General features: G+C 31.7%; 1 protein-coding gene across 3 annotated transcripts; it reads left to right on the forward strand.

The window, feature by feature from the left end:
• Window positions 1-3,901: 3,901 nt before the first annotated feature.
• Window positions 3,902-25,069, forward strand: LOC111910653 (carbonic anhydrase 2). Of its 3 annotated transcripts, XM_023906490.3 has the most exons (10): window positions 3,902-4,186; window positions 4,558-4,638; window positions 20,544-20,614; window positions 20,898-21,038; window positions 21,550-21,598; window positions 21,751-21,867; window positions 22,288-22,341; window positions 24,223-24,308; window positions 24,430-24,535; window positions 24,654-25,069. In XM_023906490.3, the coding sequence occupies exons 2-10, from the start codon at window positions 4,585-4,587 to the stop codon at window positions 24,813-24,815; spliced, it is 840 nt and encodes a 279-aa protein (XP_023762258.1). In that variant the 5' UTR covers window positions 3,902-4,186; window positions 4,558-4,584; the 3' UTR covers window positions 24,816-25,069. The 3 variants fall into 3 exon arrangements, with proteins under 3 accessions (XP_023762258.1, XP_023762260.1, XP_042756759.1); XM_023906492.3 differs by lacking the exons at window positions 3,902-4,186; window positions 4,558-4,638 and adding an exon at window positions 20,125-20,268; XM_042900825.1 differs by lacking the exons at window positions 3,902-4,186; window positions 4,558-4,638 and adding an exon at window positions 20,306-20,458.

The following is a 25,069-nucleotide window of genomic DNA, read 5'->3' on the forward strand; positions in this document are numbered from 1 at the left end:
CAAAAAAATATCGGATTTTTAGGAGTTTTGCAAACTATTACAATCTAAGATGTTACAAAGCTTTTTATACAAATATGCTTATGAACTCACCAACTTTTTAGTTGATGCTTTACAAAACGACTTGTATTCTTAGGGACTCAGTGAGCAGGTATTCGGGCTATGGATTTTGGATATTTACTACATTTTGGAACATCATATTTATGTCACTTTTGTGTAAATTTGTGAACAAATACAATCTGTAAACAATGTATGTTGGTATCTTTAATGTATGATGTTGGTTGCTATGTTTTCAATTATATTCAATTGTGATGACACAATACAATGAAGTCATCCGCCCCCGGACGTTTCCGCCATCCTGGTTCGGGGGTGTAACAGACTGGTATCAGAGCATTGGTTATAGTGAACTAGTATATCTAACCATACAAGATATATAACTATAAATACAATAGCCCTACGCCCCCCTTGGGCACTTGATATTGAGAGGTGGAGCTGACACCTGGGATAACACCCACCATTCAGCATTGTGCGAGGTTTCTACAACCTCCAGCATGGAGGCCCAACAGATCAAGCTCTTCCTATTATGGTCCGACGGACTAGGGACATTGGCGATCAGGCATAGGTAACCGCTAACCAGATGATCGAGACAAGAGCCGCAGTGGAGCATGCGTAGAGGCATACTCAGGACCTCGTGATGGAGTATCAGGAGTGGCAGGTTGCACTGGAGACGAGGGTGTGAGTCACCGAGCACTGACTAGCCGAGCTTCAGGGCGCTTCTACCTCATCACAGGCACCACCGGGGATCACTCTTCGTGAGTAGGACTTATCCTACCCACCGCTTATTGTAAATTTGGTTATGGGTACGCGTTAGTGCTACCCCTTTTCTTTTCTCTATGTATGTAGGATCGACCCTACGTTTAAGTGATTACACTACTTGTAGGGTCGTTATACTATTAGATTTTATCCTCTATGTACTGTAGACCTTTTTAAAAGGTTAATTATCATGCATTATGTACTTAAACATTATCATTAATGAAACGATTATGTGTTTTATTTGTGATGTTGTTATCTGCTATGTTGTCTCTTTTCATTTTTATTTGATGTAATACAGTTTCAATTATAAGTACAATTGAACCACCATAACTGCTAAAAAAACAAAAAGGTTTCCATAAACTCACCATCGTTCCTACTTCATAGCAGGAAATGCCCATAACTTACATTCGCAGAAACAACACAACATGTCGAGCATAAGGGTATTTTACCCTTTTGTAATATGTCGAGCATAAGGGTATTTTACTTTCATACGATTAGATTGCAAATGTTTTCAGTACATTATAGAACATTTTGAATAAACTATAATTGGTATAGTTTGGGAATCTCTACAGTATTTTGCTAAGTACAATACACATAATCAAAACATTTATTCAAACTATATTAGGTATAGTTTGGGAAAACACTACTCTAATGCATTGATACAAGTACACACTACTAAATAATTATTTAAATATAATTATTTTATATTAGAAGTACATTACTACAAGGCTATACATACATATTCAAATACCAGAAAACACTACTACACTACACTACACGTAAACTAGTTAATACATGGTTGTGGGGCACTACTCTGTTGTACCCATCAGGCTACGGTTTCTAAGTCCTATAAAGTATAACCAGAGTCTCCTGGAGGGAGAGCGTGAGTTTGTGTATAGATCTATTTGGGACTGACAATCGCATGCCCTGACTGTTAGCTACAGTTGGAACGCAAGTTTTGGGGTAATAAATGTCATCTCACTCGGACGCCTGAAGAACGTTGTAGAGGCAAATATGTCATTTTATCTTGGTTGTATGAAACTCACAACAATATAACTAACACACATGTTTATGGGAGTAACACCACTTCAATGGTTTTATATTATTTAATAAAACTCTAATACTCTATGATACACTACTTTACATTACTGTTGGGATATCCAGGCATTTATATAAGGTTTTCATACAAATACAATAATGATACACTATTTTACACTACAACGGGTGGTAACCAGACATATATACAAGGATTTTCATACAAATACAGATACAAAACACTATTTTCTAGAAATAAGTACGCCACTATAGTATACATTTTTTTAGGAACATACATGACTACATTACATTAACTATAGAAAATATTGGATTTTCTGGAGAAACATACTAGCATTTTCTAAATACAAGACGAGTTTTTCATCACTAAAACATACTTATGAACTCACCAACTTAAATGTTGATACACTTTCAAAATCACTTGTATTCTCAGGGAACCGATAAGACAGGTACACCCGCAAGATTTTGAGAAGACGGAGCTTTCTAGAGTTGCGTCTTTTATACTTTTGTTATGTCTTTTGATGTCATATAAACAATGTTATGAACATATGTAAACACTTTACTTTATTAATGTAATGGTTGTGTTTGCTTTGGTTACTATTATACAATTGATGTGATACTGTACATGATGTCCTTCACCCCCGAACGTTTCCGTCGTTCCGGTTTAGGGGTGTGACACAATCAATCAAACAAGCTCCTAATCATCCATGGAGGCTAGGGTTTCAAGTGGAGGGGTTGGAGGCTGAAGAGGATGCTATAATCCTTGAGATTAGGTGCTTAAATATGGAAGAAACTCTAAAAAAAATCATGGGCTTGGGTTGCAACAGCTCCCACATCGTGGCCTTCCTCTTACCATGTTGTGGCGGTCATTCAGAACACGTGCGTTTCGTGCATTTGGCATGCCACGTCATGGCACTATATTTTTCCCAAAAATCGTACTTTTGATCCCTCTAAGTCCTCAACTGACCTATATATATATATATATATATATATATATATATATATATATATATATATATATATATATCAAGGTTGTAAAAAACACTCGACGATAGCTAGTCGGTGTACTAGGGTTAAGGGATTAACCGGCTAGGCGGAGATTAATCGGGGGATTAATCGAGGACCATTAATTGCTAATTTGTTGAATTTCAAAAAACCAAATATATGTAATATCATATCAAAATTCATAAATACCACTAATATCATAACAAAATAGGTTAATATGATTAAAACAATACTAATCATACCTCAAATAGTTTCTGTTGAGATAAAACTTCTTCAAAGTGTTAAAATTGCATCATGTTATACTGTTTCACTCATTATATATGCATAGATTAATCGCTAGGCGCTCCTAGTCAATCATGTAGCGCCTATAGATTAATCGGTGACTAATCAGGACTTAGTCAAGATTTTTACAATAGTGATATATATATATATATATATATATATATATATATATATATATATATATATATATATATATATATATATATATATATATATATATATATATAATTTGGTCCGGTTTCAGTTTTCATCAACTTTTGAATTTCCTAAGACCAAAACGAACCCAATATTTTGGTTTTAAAAAAACTTAAATCCAAACCATCGGGTTTTATCGGTTTTTCGGTTTTTGGTTTCGGTTTACTCACTCCCGGTAAATAATAGTGCTACTCCAAATTTAAAATAATATTTTTTATAACACTACTTTCTGTAAGAAAAAAATAGAATTAGTTGTAGATGGTTAAACTCATTTTTACACCAAAAAAAAGTTACTTAGTATATAGAGTTGGTTGTAGATGGTTAAACTCATTTCTTTCTAACAATAATTCATAACGTATGATTTTTTTAAAAGTTAATAGATTTGTATCTTAAAATACGTAGAATTTGTTGTATTTTCTTTGAAGAATTTGAAAATGTTGTTAGGATTTAGGATTTTATGGCCCATTTTTTGGCATAAGTGAATGTATGGATATATGGAGCAGATTTCTAAATGTGTAACATTCTCTCATTTCAAGAAGATAACACATTCAGAAGCCTACGTGAATTCCCCCATCACTTTCTTTATCCAAATTGTCTTCATTCCTTAATTTTGTCTACTAGAAATTTTATAACCATTTCTTCATAGATACGAAGTTATCGAACACCACAAATGTACAAGTTCTTACTACAAAAAGTACAAGTCATCATAGCAATTTTTGTTCTGGGCTCTTCGACCCCTTTCTTTGTTTCTCCCAATTTAAGCACCATATCCCCATGAAAGACTTATCTCGGGAGAAAAGCACACACTTGCTTCGTTTGGAGAAACAAACTACTTTCTAAGGTATTTTTTTTCTTTCTTATATCTTATATATAAAGAACCTAGTTATATATACCATATGTTTAATACTTTTTCCTCCAAAAATTCGAAGTGTGTATATGAAATATGAGGTTTTCATATTCTTAATGTATAGTTTATAAAAATTACAATTGTAATGTATAAGTACTAATGTCATTATACATGAATTAAATGGGATATGATAATGTTTTAACCATTAATGTTTAAGTTATAATTTATTTTTCTAAAAAAACATCACTTTATGATTGCATGATAGACATTAGAAACTCAAATGGACCATGTTGATAGAGTATTTTTTTACAGCGTTTGTCAATGTTTGATGACATTTACCATAGATTAAAAGTGATTTGCAACAGGAGTGAATGAGCATAAAAGTCTAATATATGGCTGGGAAATTCAAGAGTTGCATCGCGCTATGTTGTGCCAAAAAGCCATTGGTAAGAGTTTTGGTATTATTGACGCTGTGATATAAAGTTATTAGTAGTCTACTGTTAAATTATTTGAGTTTTATAAATAGTTAATGTGTTACATATGATTGAAAAAATAAAAACTTTATTATAATAATAAAACAATTTATGATATCTTATTATTTGGGTACACTTTAGATTCGCTTTCATATTAGCTGAATAATTCTTAATTTGGCCCGTCAAAAATAATGTGCAAGCTAAAACAATGGATTTACATATAAATGAGTCAAAACTGATATACTTATGACAAACCACAATCAAATAATATTTAAATTACATAAATATGAATATGATTGTAACTATAATAATATATTAATATTCATAAATATCGTTACACCTTTACTTTTCCAAGCTAGTCCCTTGGGAGGTCACACAAGGCGCCTAAACAAAGCAAAATTGGGTTAGTCAACAACTGAATCGATCAAAACTAAGTCAATGATTTAAAAAATATCATATAGTTAATTTCACACAAAATGTAATAAGTTATTTAATAAATATTAAATATGTAAAATACCATTAACAAGATAACATTAAGATAATTTGTTGGCCATAACTAATAGAGTAATAGTGTAAGATCGTGTAATATTTGTTAATACTTAGATAAGTAGATTCTTAACTTTTTTTTTTTTTTTACATTTTAAATGACTAAAGAGAATATGTTTATCTTTTATAATTAAAGTAATCAGTATTAATTAAAATACAAGTTTATCTATCTTTCCTTATGTCATACACTCGATTATTTCTATTTTTTATAAGAAAAATAATTCTAAAGAGTCAATTGTTATTCAAATGGCACTTTCCAAATGTGGCCTATGACAATTACGATGGCTTTTAAATAGCTAGAATGGACAACTACTCACAGCCATAAGAGTATGACTCGCACCGTCGCACGCATAATACTTTATTAATCTCTGAATTTGTTACCTTTTTTTGGTCGAATGAAATATAAATGTGAACACATTTAGAAAGATATTCAGAAAGTAAATTTTCATTTCGATTCAAATAAAAGTTTGATCTTCATGACCCCATACATGTTATCAATATGATTAGAAGTTAGAGTAAAACCATAGACACAAACTTATAAGTTTATCATACATTCAAACTTATAAACTTATTTGAGTATGGTCTTTCTACCGATGTGGGGCACATTCCCACACCCACCTCTTTTGTCACTTATATTTTCAAATACCCAACTTTGAGTATCGATATCTCATTCACATATACTCCATTTTGGACATACAATATAAAGCTCTCATGAAAAAGAACACAAACACACTTAGAGTTAATTATATATATATATATATATATATATATATATATATATATATATATATATATATATATATATATATATAACATATGTGTATATTTATATATATGTCCAAAGTTAGTAAAAATATACATATTTTTACTAAAATTTCCAACAATCCCCCATATGCATCAAATTTCCAAATGAAATTTTCAACACTTGAATCCTACATAGGATGGGTAGGTATTACCCTTTGAACCCTCCCTTAAGAATTATATTTAATCTCCTAGCAGTCAGTAGATCTTGATGTCTTTGAACTAAGCTTCCATTTGTGTTGATGGCAATATAATTCTCATAGGACTCTCCCTGACAAGATCATGTCCTCATAGATGTGTTTGTTTTGGTCACGAACACCAACTTGGTTCTGTAAGAGCTTTAGGAATTGTGCCCTCATAATTCCCTTCGAAGTGACCCCACTTCTCTCTCACATAGCTGATTCCAAAAATCATTAAAAACCATGTTTAGCCTCATTTGTCACTACATATAGGAATGGACTAGGACGTAATGTTAACTCCCCCCACAGTGACCTGCCTCACTCATTAAACTAGGTTGTCCTTTTGAACCTAGATCTTGGGATCTCCAGTCTTCTGGGTAAGGTTTCCTTCGTATGAATTTATTCATTCAAGGGATTTAGTCTCATTCCTCTTGACGACTTATAAACCACATCTCTACTCAAGCATTTTATAAGTGGATTCGCAATGTTATCCTTTGACTTCACCCAATCAACCGTGATAACCCCCATAGAGATTAGTTGTCGTATCATTTTATGTCTACGTCTAATGTGCCTTGATTTCCCATTATACATTGTACTTTGAACTCTACCAATTATCGATTGGTTATCACAATATATACATATGGCCGTTATCGGCTTTGGCCAGTCAGGAATGTCCTCTACAAATTAACATAGCCACTATGCCTCTTCAGCACAACTATCTAAGGCGATAAATTCAGATTCCATCATAGATCTAGATATAATCGTTTTCTTAGAAAATTTCCATGCTATAGTTGCACCTCCAAGTGTAAACTCATATCCACTTGTAGATCTGTAATCTTTTATGTCAGATATCCAATTTGCATAAGTGTATCCTTCGATAACTGCTGGATGTCTGCCATAATGCAGTCCATATTCTCACGTGTATCTCACATACCTTAGTAGCCTAGTAATACTCTTCCAGTTTTAAGAACTGGGTTAACTAGTAAATCTACATAGTTTGCTCACAGCATATTCTAAGTCAGGTCTTGTACAACTCATTAAATACATCAGACTACCAATGATTCTTGAATATTCCACTTGATTAACATTATCACCTCTATTTTTACGTAAATGTTGATCACGATCAATTTGAGTTCTAGCTATGCTAGTATCTCCCTTAGCATATCAAGAATCTTATCCACGTAGTGTGTTTGACTTAAAATCAAACCATTTTGGGTTCTTTTAATCTTAACTCCAAGAACCACGTCCACTAAACCCATATCTTTCATGTCAAACTTGGATTTCAACATATCCTTCGTGGATCTTATCATCTTGTCATCACTACCAATGATAAGCATATCATCTACATATAAACACAAGATGACATAAACATAAGTAGTGTTTTTCACATAGATACACTTATCACACTCATTAATTCTAAAACCACTTTCCATCATCACTTGGTCAAACTTTTGATGTCATTGTTTTGGAGCATGTTTTAATCCATATAAAGACTTAACAAGTTTACAAACCTTTTTCTCCTATCTCGAGGTAATGAATCCCTCAGGTTGCTCCATATAAATTTCTTCTTCCAACTCCCTATTTAGAAAAGCAGTTTTCACATCCATTTGATGAACTTTCAAGTTTCTAATTGTTGCAATGACAAGCATTAGTCTAATTGATGTTATTCGTGTTATTGATGAATACGTATCAAATTAATCTAGACTTTCATTTTGTCTATACCCTTTGATTACTAACATTGCCTTGTATTTATCAATTCTACCATTGGCTTTCATATTTCTCTTAAAGATCCAACGGTAACCAAGTGGCTTTGTACCTGGAGGTAGATCCACTAGCTCCCACATATGATTTTGTAAGATAGATTCTACCTCATTTTTATGGCTTCATTCCATTAAGGCCCCTCAGAAGAAGTAACCGCCTCTTGGTAGGTTTTAGGTTCACTTTCCATCACATAGGTGAAAAAAATCATCACCAAATGGTTTTTCTACTCCAGCCCTCTTACTTATTCTGAGTTCTATCTCTTCTTCCTTGGATTGAGCTTGTTCATACTTTTTAACAACTTCAATATTTGGTAAAGATGGGCTTTCAACCTCCTTGTTTAATTAAGGAAATACATCTTCAAAGAATGAAGCATTCCTTGATTCCATTATTATAGTCTTGTGTATCTCAGGATTCTTAGAATCATGCACAAGAAACCAATAAGCACTACTATTTTGTGCATACCCAATGAATACACAATCCACTGTCTTACGACCTAACTTTTATATCTTAGGTGGTGGTACAACAACTTTGGCTAGGCACCCCCATACTCACAAGTACTTATATGGTGGCTTTCATCCTATCCAAAGTTCATATGGTGTTTCATCATTTTCTTTGCGAGGTATCTTATTTAAAAGATTATTAGCAAACAAAATAACTTCCCCCCACATTGACTGGTTTACACCAGAACAAATTAGTATGGCATTAACCATCTCTTTCAAAGCGTGATTATTTCTTTCAACAATGCCATTAGATTGAGGTGAATAGGGTGTGTGAATTCATGACGAATTCCATTTTGCGCACAAAATTCAGCATATGGAGAAACATATTCTCCACCCATATCACTTCTAACTAATTTGATTTTCTTGTTAAGTTGATTCTCAACTTCCTTTTTATACAAAACAAACTTGTCCATTGCTTCATCTTTACTCTTAAGTAAATATATGTATCAATATTTCATGACATCATCGATGAACGTAATGAAGTATTTGTTCCCACCTTGAGTAGGAATTGATTTTAAATCATACACATCAGTGTAAATTAAATCAAGAGGTTCGGTGTTTCTTTTGATTGTTTGGAAAGTGATTTAGTTTGTTTAGCTTCAACACATGTGGGACATTTGTGATTTGAGTCAACATCAAATTTAGGTATGTAGTCTACTTTAACTAGACGTTTAATAGAATTGTAATTTACATGTATTAAATGACCATGCCAAACATTTGAACACTCAAGCATAAGCACAACTAGAACTTGCTTTATTAATTTCATTTGACACCATTACATTCATTTTGAGGATGTCATTCAAGGCATATCCTTTCCCCACAAACATACAATTCTTGGAAAAAACAAACTTGTCCGACTCAAACACAAGCTTAAATCCAAACTTATTCAACAAACCACCCGACACTAGATTCTTACGAAGTTCAGGAACATACAAAGCATCCTTTGATGTTTGCGGTAGCTGCATTTCCCATGTATAGATTTTCACCATCTTCAACTTCCTTGTAGGTTTTGAAACAACCCTTGTCATGACACACATGACAAGTAGCCCTCGTTTCAATCCACCATTCCCTTGAATTAGTATTCATGAGATTCACCTCCGAGACCATGGTCGTGAGATCAGTTATCATGGCCACCAACTCCATGCCATCATTCACCATGTTTGCTTGACGGTTCTCCCGTTTGAGCTGTGGACACTCTGAAGCCTTGTGACCTGGTTGGCCATAGTTGTAGCACTTGAAATTCTTCTTGAAAGTTCTTGCCTTGGGGCCTAGGTTTTTTCCCTTTCCTTTCCCTTTGTGAGCTCCCTTGCCTTTGTTCTTGGAAGTTTGACCAACTTCCACCACATGAACCTTAGAAGGTTTAACATCACCACCTTTCTTTAAAGTCATTTGATTGTCTTTTTCAATACGAAGACACACCACCAGTTCCTCCACAAATATCTCCTTTCGCTTATGCTTACGTTAGTTCTTGAAGTTTATCCATCCCGGAGGAAGCTTTTCAACCATCGATGTAACTTGGAAAGAATCATTAAGGTCCATTATTTCAGCATTGTTATCATGTATAATGACCTGAAGATCTTGGACATGACTCATAACAGATTTTGAGTTAACCATTTTGTATTCCAAGAACTTAACAACAACATGCTTCTTGGTACTAGGGTCTTCTGTCTTATACTTCCTTTCCAAGGACTCCTATAGTTCCTTAGTAGTTGCAACTTTACAAAAAAAACATTGTAAAGTGCATCTGCTTGCCCATTCAACACATAGTTGTGGCACAGAAATTCAGAATGCATCCAAGCATCAATTGCATTCATATATTGAGCATCAACCTATCTCTCAACAATTACATGAACATTTTTTGTTAGGAACCAAGCCAAGTCCAAAGTGGTCAAGTAGAATAAAATCCTCTGTCGCCACCTCTTCATGTCCAGACCATAAAAAAATTCAGGTCGCTCAACATGATTAGCCATGATGTTTGGCACAAGTATGGTAGCAGTTGAGTTCACAATAGGGGTAACAGCAGCAGGAGTTCTTGAAATTCTGAAAGTATCGAAATCACAGTTAAATTGTTTACAGTAAAACAAGAGTCTGGTTTTACAAGACAAACGAAATCGATACACACTCGATTCAGAAAATAAAGAAGAACAATGAAAAAAATTGAAGACGAGAAAATATGTTTAAGATTATTAGTTATTGGCTCCATTTTTGAATTGAATAAACTATTTGTGAATCAAATAATGTGCAAGAAAAAACGTTAGTGATAAAACGCAGAGGCTGAGACTCAAGTTGGACTCAATTCCATTAAACATATTCGTCGTCTGTTCCCAGGGTACAACAACCGTAACAATGTGTACTGACTACTTGCCTTAAAGAATCGTCGAAAATGGTTGCAGAGAAAATGAGGAAGAAGATGAGTATTTGCATATATGTATCGAATGAGGCAGTAGAGGTCCGTTTTTATACAACAGGAAATCAGTTCGTAAATAAAGAAGTGATTGTGCCAATAAATGCCATTAATTGCACAATAAATGCATCAATTACCAAAAACTCAAACCCAAGGTCCAAAACTGTTAAGTTTAGCAAAAACGAGGGTTGCACGGGCCAAGTCAGACCCCCCTCCCCCCCTACGGGCTACACGCAAGTAGGAGTTGGAGTAAAACCATAGACACAAGCCTGTAAGCCTATCATACATTCAAGCTTATAAACTCACTTGATTATGGTCTTTCTTCCAATGTGAGACTTATTCCTACACCCACCTCTTTTGTCCAACTTTCATTCTCAAATACTCAATTTTGAGTATCGATATCTCATTCACATATACTCCATTTTGGACATACGACATATCGTTTCGAAACTCTAACGGAGAAGAACACAAACTCATTTAAAGTTAATTATATATATATATATATATATATATATATATATATATATATATATATATATATATATATATATATTATTTTCACACATAAACATACAATTTAATAAAAACAGTCCTCTTTTATTTATGTTTAGGGACTCTTTCGTTTCGTGTATTTAATATTGTTGCACATTCAATAATAACAGGTGTCCATTGTGAGGTGGTGGGTATCCTTTTCACACTTCTTATTTCACATCAACTTCTTCTCTTCCATTTTTTTTTCTTAAACTTACTAAAACACAAGAAAATTATCATTTTTCTATTCCTAAATTTTGGACAACCATTTTCTAATAAAATAACTAAATTAATAATAACTAATTAAATATATAAAACCAATTTAAAATAATATATATATATATATATATATATATATATATATATATATATATATATATATATATTTTGGTTACCAAAATGATTTACATAAACATAACGGGTAAACGAACAATAAGCTATACCATAATTTTTTTTTATGGCAAAACTAATGCGAGTGCATAAAAACAAAACAAAACAAAATTATCTTGGTAACTAAATTTGTACACGAAGCTCTAAATGGCATACCTATCATTCCCAAACACTGAAGTCACTCGTTCAACATAAATTCATGTTTCCATGGTATCAAAACAATAAACAATTCCCAAACACCATTGTGAAATTGAAATTTAGTACACGCCATTCTCGTTGGAAATTTCAACATCACCCATAAATCTCTCTAATATATTGTACATGATTAGTAAACTTTTTAAACCCTTCATTTCTACGTAAGGCTTATAAATTAGGAATTCAAAGAAAATTCCCTCCCAACTCCGAAGGCAAATACAAGATGATGAAGTATGATTGACCATAAAATCACATTTGCCCCATAGTAAGACATTGCACACCCCCCCCCCCCCCCCCCTTATGGATGTTTGGCATTGTAGTTATATAGTCACTTCCCTTCTTAGGCTAAAGAGAGTGGAGGTGTTAAGGAAAGTGTTAAAGGTGCTACACCACTCCCTACCTTATGCCAAGGGTGCTAAGAAAGAGACGCCATGGGTGTAGCGAGAAGAGAGAGGAGAGAGAAAATATGAAGGTGTGTTGTGATTGGTTGATTTGTATTTCTTGATATATATTTTTTTTCTCCACAATTAAACCTATTAAATTGTTACACTTCCACTCCCTACCTTTTTTGTGGTAGACATGTTAAGCCTAAGTGTCATGAAAAAAACTTAAAAATCTTATGTGACAACATGGTAAGAGTGTTACCACTTCCTTTAGCCTTAGATTCTTGTTTCTCATTGCATTCAAATCGTTTGCTAATACTTTGTAATTGCCAACCTTATCCACTCTTTGATATTCTATGCAAGATAAAGACATACAAATTCAAAAACCAAGAAACATATATAATTGACGTAAAAAAATCTATTACCTAATCCAATCTTTTGGTAGAAATAGCCATACAAGAAACCCGTGAGAATTGGCCGCTTAATCGTCTTTAGAGTTTCCACTCTAGCCACATCTTTTAGGAAAATTAAAATCTTAATTTAATGCAATTTAATCGTCTTTAGAGTAGAAATAGACCCCTCCCTCGCGCGATTAGTGGCCCGCTATTTCAATGAAGCTTCTTTTATTCCCTTCCCATGTTAAATTTATATCGCGCGTTGAATATACATATATTTTATATATACATATACATGTATAAGTATAAATATATGTATGTCATGCTTCCATTCGTCACAAAATACCGTATTTAGAAAGAATCAATAATACAACCCTCACCCTAACGATAACATAACTTATTTTGTTTTAGACATTTTAAAAATATAGTTTTTAAAAAATTCAAGTATATAGACATTCATATAGGTGAAAAGATACTTGCCTAATTTTCTATCTTATAGTAAATAGTTAGCATGTTGAATATGATGATAAAAATTTATGCTATTATGCTAATAACTTAATTTTATATTTTTGTTAAAAGACTATCTGCAATATTCTAATATTTTATTTTGATTGTTTTTCATTTTACATGTTACGAAAAAAAGTATAATAAGCTAACTAATTTATTAGAGCTTATCTGAATCAATACATCTACATATTGGCAACATGATATATGATAAATTAATATATGGGAAATCCGAAAACAAATGTAAAACATTTAATGGCGTGTTAAGTATGAAGCTTTTGTTTTTGTTTTTACAAATATAATTCGAAAAGAAAAAACGTTTCATAACAGGAGCTTTTAGTTTTTGTTTTAAATAAAAAGCTTATAATAGAAAAAAAAATACTTTAAGTAGTTTTTGGAAACTTTGATATTTAAGCTTTTAGTTTTTATTTGATTTTACAATTTTAAAAGCTACTAACTATTTGATATTTAAGCTTTTAGCTTTTATTTAATTTTCATCTACCAATTATCAACAAGTTTGCCAAACAAACAGGTCTTAAAAACTTGTTGAATATATTAGTGTTATCGACATATTTTAGTAATTATTATTAATATTGAGATAAATTATGTTCTATTTACTCACCGAGACTGGAGGCGCATGATGCATACTTGGAGTAATAAATATGAACTCGGAAATACGGGGATTCGGGGGCAGTGCCCCTAGGTATAAGGTTCCAATGGTCAGCACCCTACAGGTTCGTTGGCAACTTTCCAAAACCCAAACAGATTTCTATAACAAGAAAGAGCTCGAACATGCATTTTCTACCCAAAATAGGTTGTGGACATATTTGTATTGAACCAACTTCTAACTGTCATCTTCCTTGCATATAAGGAATATTGATGTTCCAGAAAATGGTTAACACTCTTAATCCTCATTGATCATTTGTTTCCATCTGTCTCATAAAAAATTCAAAACAACAAGTTGCTTTTATGTGTTTCATATTTAGAAGTGGATGACTTTTAAATTATCATTATTGGATTATTCCAATTTTGAATTGGCATGGGTCAAAATCACATATTTAAAAAAATTGCAATTACGATTCAAGTATATATTGATATTCTTAGACCCATAATCTAATAACACTCACAATAAACAATCTTTGTTTTTCTAACAATTATCCCTTATTTTCTAAAAAGTTTATCAAAATCTCAATTCACACTAAATAATTATATGACCGCTAGCTCTATTTATAGTAAGAGAACCCTTGTTAAACTTTTAAGATAGAAAAAAATGAAATATTCTTCTTACTTTAATAAATAAAATCATTTTTATAACTTACCATTCTTTCATGTATTATGACACATATTATTTTATGGCAATTTTAGATTAAATTATATTTATATGTCATTTTGTATTGTTTTTTTTTTTTTCTATTTTATTAAATTCCATATAATATTTAAATTTGATAATAAATGCATATCAAATTCAATAATGTAACTTTCCTAATAATTTTTAAATTTCTAAATTGAATCAAATTATTTTAAATGTTTATTTATTTAAATTTAAAAAAGAAATGAACATTTAAATTTTAATAATTAAATATTTTTCTTTTTTCCCTTATAAATTCAAAGACAAAACTGCAAATTTGGTCCCCGTGGTTTTCAAAAAATTATAGATAGGGTCTAAAAAGTTTCAAACCTGCATAAAAGGTTCAAAATCAAGAATTTTTCATGACTTTAGTCTCTGGTTCTCTTGAAATGTCAATTTTTCCCTTTTCATCTCTTTTTTCCATTATATTTATTTATTTTAGTATTTAAATAATTAGAAAAAAAATATAAAGTAAAATTACACCCTACCCCACCCTCTCCATCGGTACCCCCCCCCCCCATTTGGTTGTCTTCTTCAATATTATTTTCCTATAAACCAAATCACATACATAAATACATTAAAAACTAAAAAATATACATAGTTGATAATTCAATACCAGCAACTCAAAGACGCACACACATAATTCATGATCTGTTACAAAGCCTGCGAAATTAGAAATATCTACTCAGTTGACTCGTGTAGTATTAGAACACAGTGGTTGCTAGTTTTCGACACCAAAGAATATAACCCATCATTGGTAACTCGTCAAAAGTCGATCACCACTAACTGACCTGATCTTTGCTTCCCTCTCTCCTCACCGTTGAATCACCCCACCCGGAATCTATTATCTAGTTCCAAATTTGGAATCCACAAAACCCAAAACACATTACATTTGATTTCAAATCCAAACTCACCTCTTTTTCTCTGCTACACACACATCGACTTTCTTTTTCTTTTGATCCAATGTGAACATCTCAGTTCTCTATAAAAATTAGAGTTTCACTGAACCTGACCATCTTCTCTAGAAAGGTGATACATAGATCAAAGTTTAACTTGACCTCCTGAGGGAGAAAGGGATTTCATCGAAGTTGTGTTTAGGAAACCTACAGTGGGGTTCAATCATCAGGAGGTTGCGCAAATGATGGGAGGATGACGACAATGGAGTTGGAAGGTAGATTCTTGAAGATGAAACGACAGAAAACGTGTAGATGTCTGAAAATGGGGTTCTACCATCGAGGTTTCGTGATGGAAAGTTTCAAGCTTCAAGACATGAATATAGTGGTGCAAGAAGGAGAGGGAGAATAGAGGTGATGAGAAGTAAGATACTTAGTAGCGATGAGGGGCGGTGAAAAATCTAGGTGGTCAATGGTGACATTAGGGCTTCTCGACGGGAAAGATGGGTGATAATGGAGAGTAATTGAAGCCCACGACTTTTTGACGAGTGAGAGAAGGAGCAAGAAATATAGGATGAGCTGGGGTGTTATAGGGTCCATTTCTTTTTTATAAATTATAAAACAATTAAAAATAAATAAATAACAATTAAAAAGAAATTAAAGGGCATAAAAGTCATTTCAAGTCTTTTAGGGACTAAAACCAAGGAAAATTTGTAATTTTGGACCTTCCATGCAAGTTGAAATTTTTTTGGACTCTATCCACAGTTTTTGAAAATCACAAGGACCATTTTTACAGTTTTCTCAAATTTAAACTTTCTAAAATTTTAGATCTTCATATTTATTTTCTGACTTACATCATTAGTCTAAAGTTGAATATTGTTTGTAGTTTTGGTCCTTGATAAATTTAAAATAATTTTAAGAGACTATAGTACCCTTTTAATTTCTCTTTTAAATTTTTGAATATTCAGTTTAATATTTTTATAACAAAAATAAAAATAAAAACAAAAATCTTACCCACCCTTTCCACTGTTCACTCACACACACACACACACACACTCTCTCTCTCTCTCTCTCTCTCTATATATATATATATATATATATATATATATATATATATATATATATATATATATAGTATTGAGCTACAACCATATGAAAATACATAGAGAATCAATGTGGAAAAAATTCAAAAAACTCATAAATTATTGACTAAAAACCCAGATAAATGATCTAGATGCAAAACCAAAAATCAATCCAGATGTAGAAATTTCTCTAAATGTAAACACTGATAAAGAAAAATCTTAAAACCGGTGGAGAAAAACACAAAATAAAGAACACGCACACATGCAAATCTCGATCCATATGTGAGTTCTTTAAAGAAATCCTTGTGATGATGGGAGAAGAAAGGAAATATTTCTAAAATTTGATGGGATGTGGGTTTCTGAAAATCGAGTTCTAGGATTTTTTTCCAAGGTTGGGGTTTTCTAGATCTCTAATATCGTCCACACTCATGGACATTGTGAATGTGCCTCCGTCTTATGACCTTCATCAGCCGCCACTCTGGGTTTTCGATTTCCTATATCTGCCTTCATCAACAAACACTCATGACCTTCATCTGACTCCTTTAACTTCTAGGGTTTCACAACCCCTCGATTATTGGAAGGGGAACAACGGAGAGATTGGTGTATGGTGAGTGGGTAGGGATACAGGAGTTTGTCAATTTTGTATCAGTTTTAAGCCCAACCTCATTGCAGAGTTCTTCACTTGAAAAGTGGTGGAGATGGGTGTGAAGATGATGAACTTGATGTTGTGAAAATGATGATGGCTAAAAGTGTTTTTGACTTTTTCTTGAGGGGGGGGGGGGGGGGTAGGGGGAGGGGGTGGGTGGTTCGGTGTTCTTTTTTCTAATTTTTAAAATATTAAAATTTATGTTAAAAATGTAAAAAAAAAAGGGGGGGGGTATTATAAGTCTTTTTAAATTTATCAGAGACCAAAACCACAAAATATTATTCAATTTTGGACTAGTGATGCAAACCGGAAACTTTTTGAACCTCGTCCACATTTTTCGACAAACCATATGAATCAAATTTACAATTTACTTACTAAATGGCTTCTAACCAAGTGGTATCGGGTGGTGTCCTCCCTCTTTGAAGTCGAAGGTTCAAGTCCGGTCGTGGACATATGTGTAGCTAGGTGTTAGTTAGGAATAATTACATATTTATATTTAGTAAAATTGTCCAAGACATGGAAGTTCACTTCGACATGACGATTAGGCAAAAAACAATTTTTGAGTGTCTAAGGGCCCCACATGCTCAAGATTTTCTTATGACTATTCCTATTGACGGTCTTGGCCATCATATATCGCCAATGGAGTATCGTGTCATCCTCAAGTATCACCTTATGATCCTTTTATTTCCGGCTGACGAGACTTGCCCTGTGTGTCGCAAGGCATGCTTTGACTCCTTTGGGGGAGCATGTTGTTCATTGCAAAGAGCTCATGGGTTTCAAGTACCGACACGATCTGGTTAAGGGTGTTTTTTTTGACATATTTAGGCGCGCTGAGGTTTCTGCCAAGAAAGAGGCACCTGTGAACTTTCTGACTGACCCATTGGACGAAAGATCAACACTTAGACCAACTGATGTTTTAGTATTTAGATGGGCTATAGGGAAACATGCATGCCTGGATCTCACAAGGATTTCCCCTCTTGTTGACTTGGGAAGTGGGGTTTTCACCATGTAGCAAGCTGCTTTAAAAGTTGCATCATGCAAAGTGACAAAACATGAGAAATCATGCATGGAAAATCAACACATGTTTATACCTTTTGTATTTAATACTTTCGGTTTCCTTGCATCAGAAGTTGTGGTGTTATTCAATAGAGTCTAACGAGCCATGCATAATAATGTTATGACCCCAAGAACTATAGATGTTGTTTTTTAAAAGACTTAGTTTTGTCATCCAAAAAAGAGTTGCGACACAGCTTGTTGATCGTTTACCCGCTAAGTCTATGTAAAACCTTCTTCATTATTTATATTGAAAAAAAAATTACAATTTACTTTTTACTTTTATTTTTATTTTTTTGAATAAATATGGATCTCACAACTGGTGTCTAATAAAATAAAGTAAAATCATAAAATATAAATAACTAAACCTTAAATTTTAATTCCAAATAAAGCAATTCCTCTTAGCGTAAAAATTCTCTAAACCAAGTCCCAAAAATTTGCCAGTTTTCGGCCTCGTTTTATCATGTTGTTTACAAATCATACTAAAATATAATATATTATAATATTATCATTTGAAAAAGTAATATTGTAATATTTATGTCATTGTCTTAAAACAGTACAAACCATTAATGTGATATAACTATTATTACAATAATACCAGATAATATTAACTAGAAAAGTATCTGAAAAAACACTTAATATACATTCCAAACCATCAACTAACAAAACAACATCAACGGCCAAAACGGGTATCTCAAATTGGGCTTTGAAATTAATTTAAAACTCAAAACTGTAGAAACTAATTTAAAATATTGGATTTTTTTTTTTTTTTTTTTTTTATTATGTTGTATACTAGGTATAAGACCCATATTTTACATGGGTTTATTTAAAAAAAAAAATTAAATATGACAATTGTAAGCATTTTAATTTTGAAAAAGTTTGAACTGATAAGAAAAATGAAAAAAAAATATTGAATTATTAAAATTAATTTTTTTTCTCTTTTAAATTTGAACAAATAATTTAGGTAAATAAACAAAGGAAACTAATGAAGTTTTAATTTAAAAATGTTGAAATTAGAAGGAAAATCAATTATTAAAATTGATATGCATTTATTATTAAATTTATTGCAATTATTATATTTAAATATTATATGGAGTTTAATTAAATGGAAAAAAACCACAAAACGTCATGTGGAAAAATTTTAATTGAAAATAACCACAAAATGACATGTGGCCAAATGAATGATAGTGTGACATGTGGCAAACGATTTTTATTTATTAGAGTAGATATGAGGTTATTTAAGTGATGAACAATTATGATTGGCAAAAACTAAATAAAAAACATATATTTACGAACTTCTTTATCTCAATTTTGAACGTTAATCCCAGTCGTAAAGACCTTTTACACAATAATATATTTTTATATATTACTTATTTAAATAATTAAATTTTTTTAACATACAGACAATGTATGAACAAATTATCTTACTGATATAATCTCAACACTCATTATATATATATATATATATATATATATATATATATATATATATATATTACAAATTATCTTACTGATATAATCTCAACACTCATTTTATATTTATATATATATATATATATATATATATATATATATATATATATATATATATATATATATATATATATATATATATATATAAAATGAGTGTTGTTAAATAGACATTTCATGAATATTCTTTATCAAAAATCAACCTATAGTTAACAGTTTATAACTAGTTTTTTGAAAAATAATTAATCAATTTCAACCAACAAATTGTAATAACTATGTCATATGTAAAATAGAATGTCATTTTTAGTCAGTCACATATGTTACATATGTAAATGTTGTAAGGAACATAAATAAACACAAAAATTTATATAAAAAAGTCCACCTAAGGTTTGTTGGGCAGTCTATAAATAGAGTCGCCCCCACTTTATCGTCACACAAACGTGTGTGGCCTGATATCTCTCTCCTCTTAATCAGCAGCAGATTTTGCTTCAACACGCTTATAATCGTCACACCATTAACAAGGTTTATGGCTACTCCATTATCAACCAAATCATCATCAGACTTCATCGATAATTTTTAACTTTTTATATATACTCCGATCATCGATTGTTTAGATTTATGTCTCACCTTCTTTGAATTGGCCGATCATTCATTGATCCAGATATGATCGAATCACAAACATGTGTTTATGAATCTGATCCGATTCATAGATGTATAATCAGCAGTTTTTCCATGTTAGCGGTAGAATTTGATAGAATTTGCTTTTTTTTTCTTAATGGATTTTGTGAATTTTTCAGGTTGTAGAAGACATGGCAACTAATGGTTATACATGCGAAGACGCCATTGATGGATTGAAGAAGCTTCTGAGGTAACCGTGTTTTTTTTTTAATATACGACTGATCAGTTCTGTGATGATTACCGTTGGCCGGCTGTTTTCACACTTTTAAACAAATGGATCAGAGTTGTCCTCTTTAGAATTTTGGCATTGTTAATTCGATTAAATGCTTTGATTTTCTCACCATACATTTGACCAATACAGCTGCCGTCAGCCGGCCGTCATCAGGCGGGTCCCGTAGTTTATTAGAATTCTATTTTTTTCTCCGGCGTATTTACCGGCAATGCTAACGCCATAAAATTTAACGGTTTTGCAGTGAGAAAGGTGAGCTTCAAGCCGTTGCCGCCGCTAAGATCAAAGAGTTGACGGCGGAGTTGGAGGCAGCAGGCGGCGACGAGTTTAATCCGGTGGAGAGGATCAAGGACGGATTCGCTCGGTTTAAGAAAGAGAAATATGAGTACGTCCGTCTGTACAGCCTTTTGGATTTACTCAGATCATTTCTGCTCATTTTTATGTAGTGGGATATAACCATTCTGCCATATTTATTGTTTCCATTTTGTCACTTTCGTTGAAGGCTTTAAAAATTCATTAATTTATCCTATAAAATGGGAAGAAGCAGATTATATATTATGCCATTAAAAATCACGCATTATTGTTCATATTTTATACAAATCATCATCCACTACTTACCTTTTCTTTTGTTAGAAAAAAAATATTTGAATCTTTCTTGATAAAGCTCTAAATTCTTTAGATAATTAGATGATTGACCCACCAGCCGACACTATTATTTCTCCTTTAGGCATTACTCGTCCTCAAATTTGACTTTAAAGAAGAAGAAAAAAAAAAAAAAAAAAAACTTAACGCTGGTGATATTATTATACGATTTACATTATTTTTATGAGTTGAATTATCTCACACTTCATCTTTCATGCACTATCTAACTGTTTCCTCATGTTTTCTTCTTCCAGAACAAATCCCGCTTTGTATGGTGAGCTTGCCAAAGGGCAGAGCCCAAAGGTAATTTCACACTAATCTGACCAATAAATAAATACAATAAATGATTTGATTTTACATTAATTACATTTACACTTGAATCTCTTTAATAAATAACATAAACAGAATTCATGTTTCGATTTGGGTTTAATTTTTTTGTTTGAACTATAATACAGTTCTTGGTATTTGCATGCTCGGATTCTAGAGTTTGCCCATCACACATCCTAGACTTCCAACCAGGCGAAGCATTTGTTGTCAGAAACATTGCTAACATGGTTCCCCCTTATGACACGGTGATCCTTCAAACTCAATAAATAATTAATTAATTAATTTCAACATTTAGAAAATCGAAAAATTTTATAAGCATTTTCTATTCATCTAAGTAGACTAAATGAAGTCAAACCCATAAGCATCTTTCAAAGCATAATTGCTAACATGTTGTCTAAACTAGCACATGGTTTTCAGTTATATATTGAAACAAAAATATCTATCTACTCTAGTTATATCATTTTACGTTTGTTTTATATAAATCAAATTAAGTAACATAAACTATTATAAAATTTATGATGGTTAGCGTTCTTTATTCAATAAAATTCTTCTTTCTTCGTTATCTTGTTATTCGATATTTGGATGTGGTTGCTTTCAATGATAGTGGATACGTGGTTCAATAATTGATGGATTAGTTGACTTATTAAAAACATTATCTGTTACAGGTTAAACACTCCGGTGTAGGAGCGGCCGTCGAATATGCAGTGGTGCATCTAAAGGTGAAAATTGAAACCCCGTTTTTTTTTTTTTTTCTAATTTTATTTTAATAAATCTTATCTATTTTTAAATTACTTTTTAATTTATAAACTTGGAGGAAGAGGATACGGTTGGATTAAAAACGCTTTGGTAACATATATACAATACTTAATTTAAAAAAAGTCACTATATTTTCAACATTTTATTTAAAAAAGTTATATTTTATTTTTTTTTTCGTTTTCTAGAAAAGTCATTGACATTTAATAATGTTTAAAAAAAACACCATTCTTCAACTATTATAGCCTATTAACAGGTCACCATTGAATGTAAAATATAATTTTGTCAATAAAACCACTAAGTTGTGTATCTATTTTCAGAAAAAAATAATAAATAATGTTTTACATTTAATGGTGACATTCTAATCGGTTATAGTAGGTAAATAATCTTTTTTCTCAAAACATTTACACATATCAATGATTTTTCTTATAAAAAAAAAAGTAACGACTTTTCAGATAAAATTTTGAAATTTTCTTTTTTCAAAAATGGAACTTATTTGTTTTCTTAAAGAAATTTTTTTAAAAAAAGTAGCTTATTTTTAATTCTAAAAGGTGAGAAAAAAAAAAGAACATTAAATATGATAGGAAAATGTTGTGTGAGTTATGGACCCTATGTACCATACCGGACTTTATTCTATTTAGTGGTACTTGTTTTCTCCTTTTGTAAAAGGAAGCAATTATCTGTGGTGGTAAATGCCTAAATGTGTTGGAGTGGATGCAATTTGACCAACTCAACTATTACTTACTTTGTATTGCATCTTTCGTGTCCCATATCTCTATCTACCCTTGGAATATGCCCTTCATACGGTTTAACAAGATATGCCCTTTTGTCAAAAAGAACTTATTTTATTAAAAAGTATCTAGATTCTAGATTATTGATCATGTCTCATTTCTCATGCTCATTGCCTATAAAATTGGAGGTCAAAGCATCTTACTATCAAAAATTTAACAATCATTTAAGTAAGGTTTTAACTTATTTAACTAACTCTAAACTTATTTTAATATAAAATGACTCCATCTATATTACCCCGTTTATTCAGTCTTAAGGTCAACGTGTTTATCAAACATACCATGTTAAAAAGATTTGATTGTGTTGAAAATCTCATTATTTAAAAGAAGGCCTACCTTGAAAACCTTTCAACCTAACTTAACATGATCAAATTTCAAAACTTTGGATATCATTCATTTCATTTTCATGTCTCCCACATGTAATAAAGTCGTTACATGTGTCCTCGGTTAGCAATTTCAACTCGTTCATAAAATTGGTATTAAATTATATTTGATCTAAAGTGTAAATGTTAAATAAAAAGAAAACATATATTGAATGGGTCAAGACGAATGAATTAAGGTCATGTAACGTACATTTAAATGCATATAACTTTTTAAATTATTTTACTCAAAACAAAAAGTTTATTGTTTTAATGATATATATTTTTATTATAAAAACAATAATCCTTTAAAACATAATTAATTAGAAGAAAAAGCATGGATTAATTTCTTTTTTTTTTCCTTGACGACTTCACGTAAGTTTAGCATATTCCATCTTTAATTTCCTTTTCACTTATTATCTAAAAAGAAAAAGAAAGTAGAAAGTTTGCGTTAAAAAACGGTGGCGTTACGATAATCAATCGAGCAAGGTGGAGGCCCACTTCTTTTACTTATATCCTTTTCTTTCTTTTCTAATCTGTCATGGACCACTTATTTAATCAAATGTATTAGACTACTAGTATTTATTTACTCATATCCTATCAACTGGGAGAGGGATAATGATAAAATATTCAATTAGTTTCGTTTTACATATAATGTATTTACAATATTACCCTTACGCTGTTGATGTTGTACCTTCAGGTGGAGAATATTGTAGTCATTGGACACAGCTGTTGTGGTGGAATCAAAGGGCTCATGTCCCTTCCTGAGGATGGAACCACCGCCACGTAAGTCGCCACTTTCTCATTCAACATTAAACCTGACGAATATATCATATTCATGTTTTCGTTATAAAAATAACTTTTTTTTTTTTTATTCTGTTATTTTTTTTGCATATTGAATGAACAGTGATTTCATAGAGCAATGGGTGAAAATTGGTTTATCTGCAAAGAGCAAGGTCCAAACAGATTGCACTGATTTGGATTTTCTTGATCAATGTACAAACTGTGAGAAGGTATATATGTTCATTTTTCACACCAACTTAAATTCATAATATATATATATATATATATATATATATATATATATATATATATATTTTATTAGTTAAAAATGAATATGAAATATTACAGGAGGCTGTGAATGTATCTCTGGCGAACCTTTTAACATATCCTTTTGTGAAAGAAGCTGTGGTGAAAAAGGAGCTTTCATTAAGAGGAGGACACTATGATTTTGTGAGAGGAGGTTTTAGCCTTTGGAATCTTGATTTCGGCATTACATCCGCACTATTTTAATCACTTTTAACTACTACTCCTACTACATGTTTTCAATAACTCTACTCAAAAGAGTCTTTCTTGCCTTGCCTTGTATCGATATTTGTAAATTTTGTTGTGCTTCTGTTTTCTGTTTGTTTGTATTTGTGTTTTTAACTTTTCTTTTTTGAATAACGTTGTTTTATATGTAATGTTCTGTTCTTATCGGAACATTGTACTGTCATACATGTATTTATCATGCTTAATACAAATATTTGTACGCCTTTCCTTTAGTA

The sequence above is a fragment of the Lactuca sativa genome, chromosome 4, assembly GCF_002870075.4.
Source record: "Lactuca sativa cultivar Salinas chromosome 4, Lsat_Salinas_v11, whole genome shotgun sequence".
NCBI lineage: Eukaryota > Viridiplantae > Streptophyta > Magnoliopsida > Asterales > Asteraceae > Lactuca > Lactuca sativa.

What these genes read in the sequence shown, in the direction of transcription:
- LOC111910653 (XM_023906490.3), top strand. Translation starts at nt 4,585, where the DNA reads ATGGCTGGGAAATTCAAGAGTTGCATCGCGCTATGTTGTGCCAAAAAG. An exon ending in GTTGTGCCAAAAAGCCATTG is followed by an intron (nt 4,639 to 20,543) that starts GTAAGAGTTTTG and finishes TGAATTTTTCAG; the next exon opens with GTTGTAGAAGACATGGCAAC. An exon ending in AATGTACAAACTGTGAGAAG is followed by an intron (nt 24,536 to 24,653) that starts GTATATATGTTC and finishes GAAATATTACAG; the next exon opens with GAGGCTGTGAATGTATCTCT.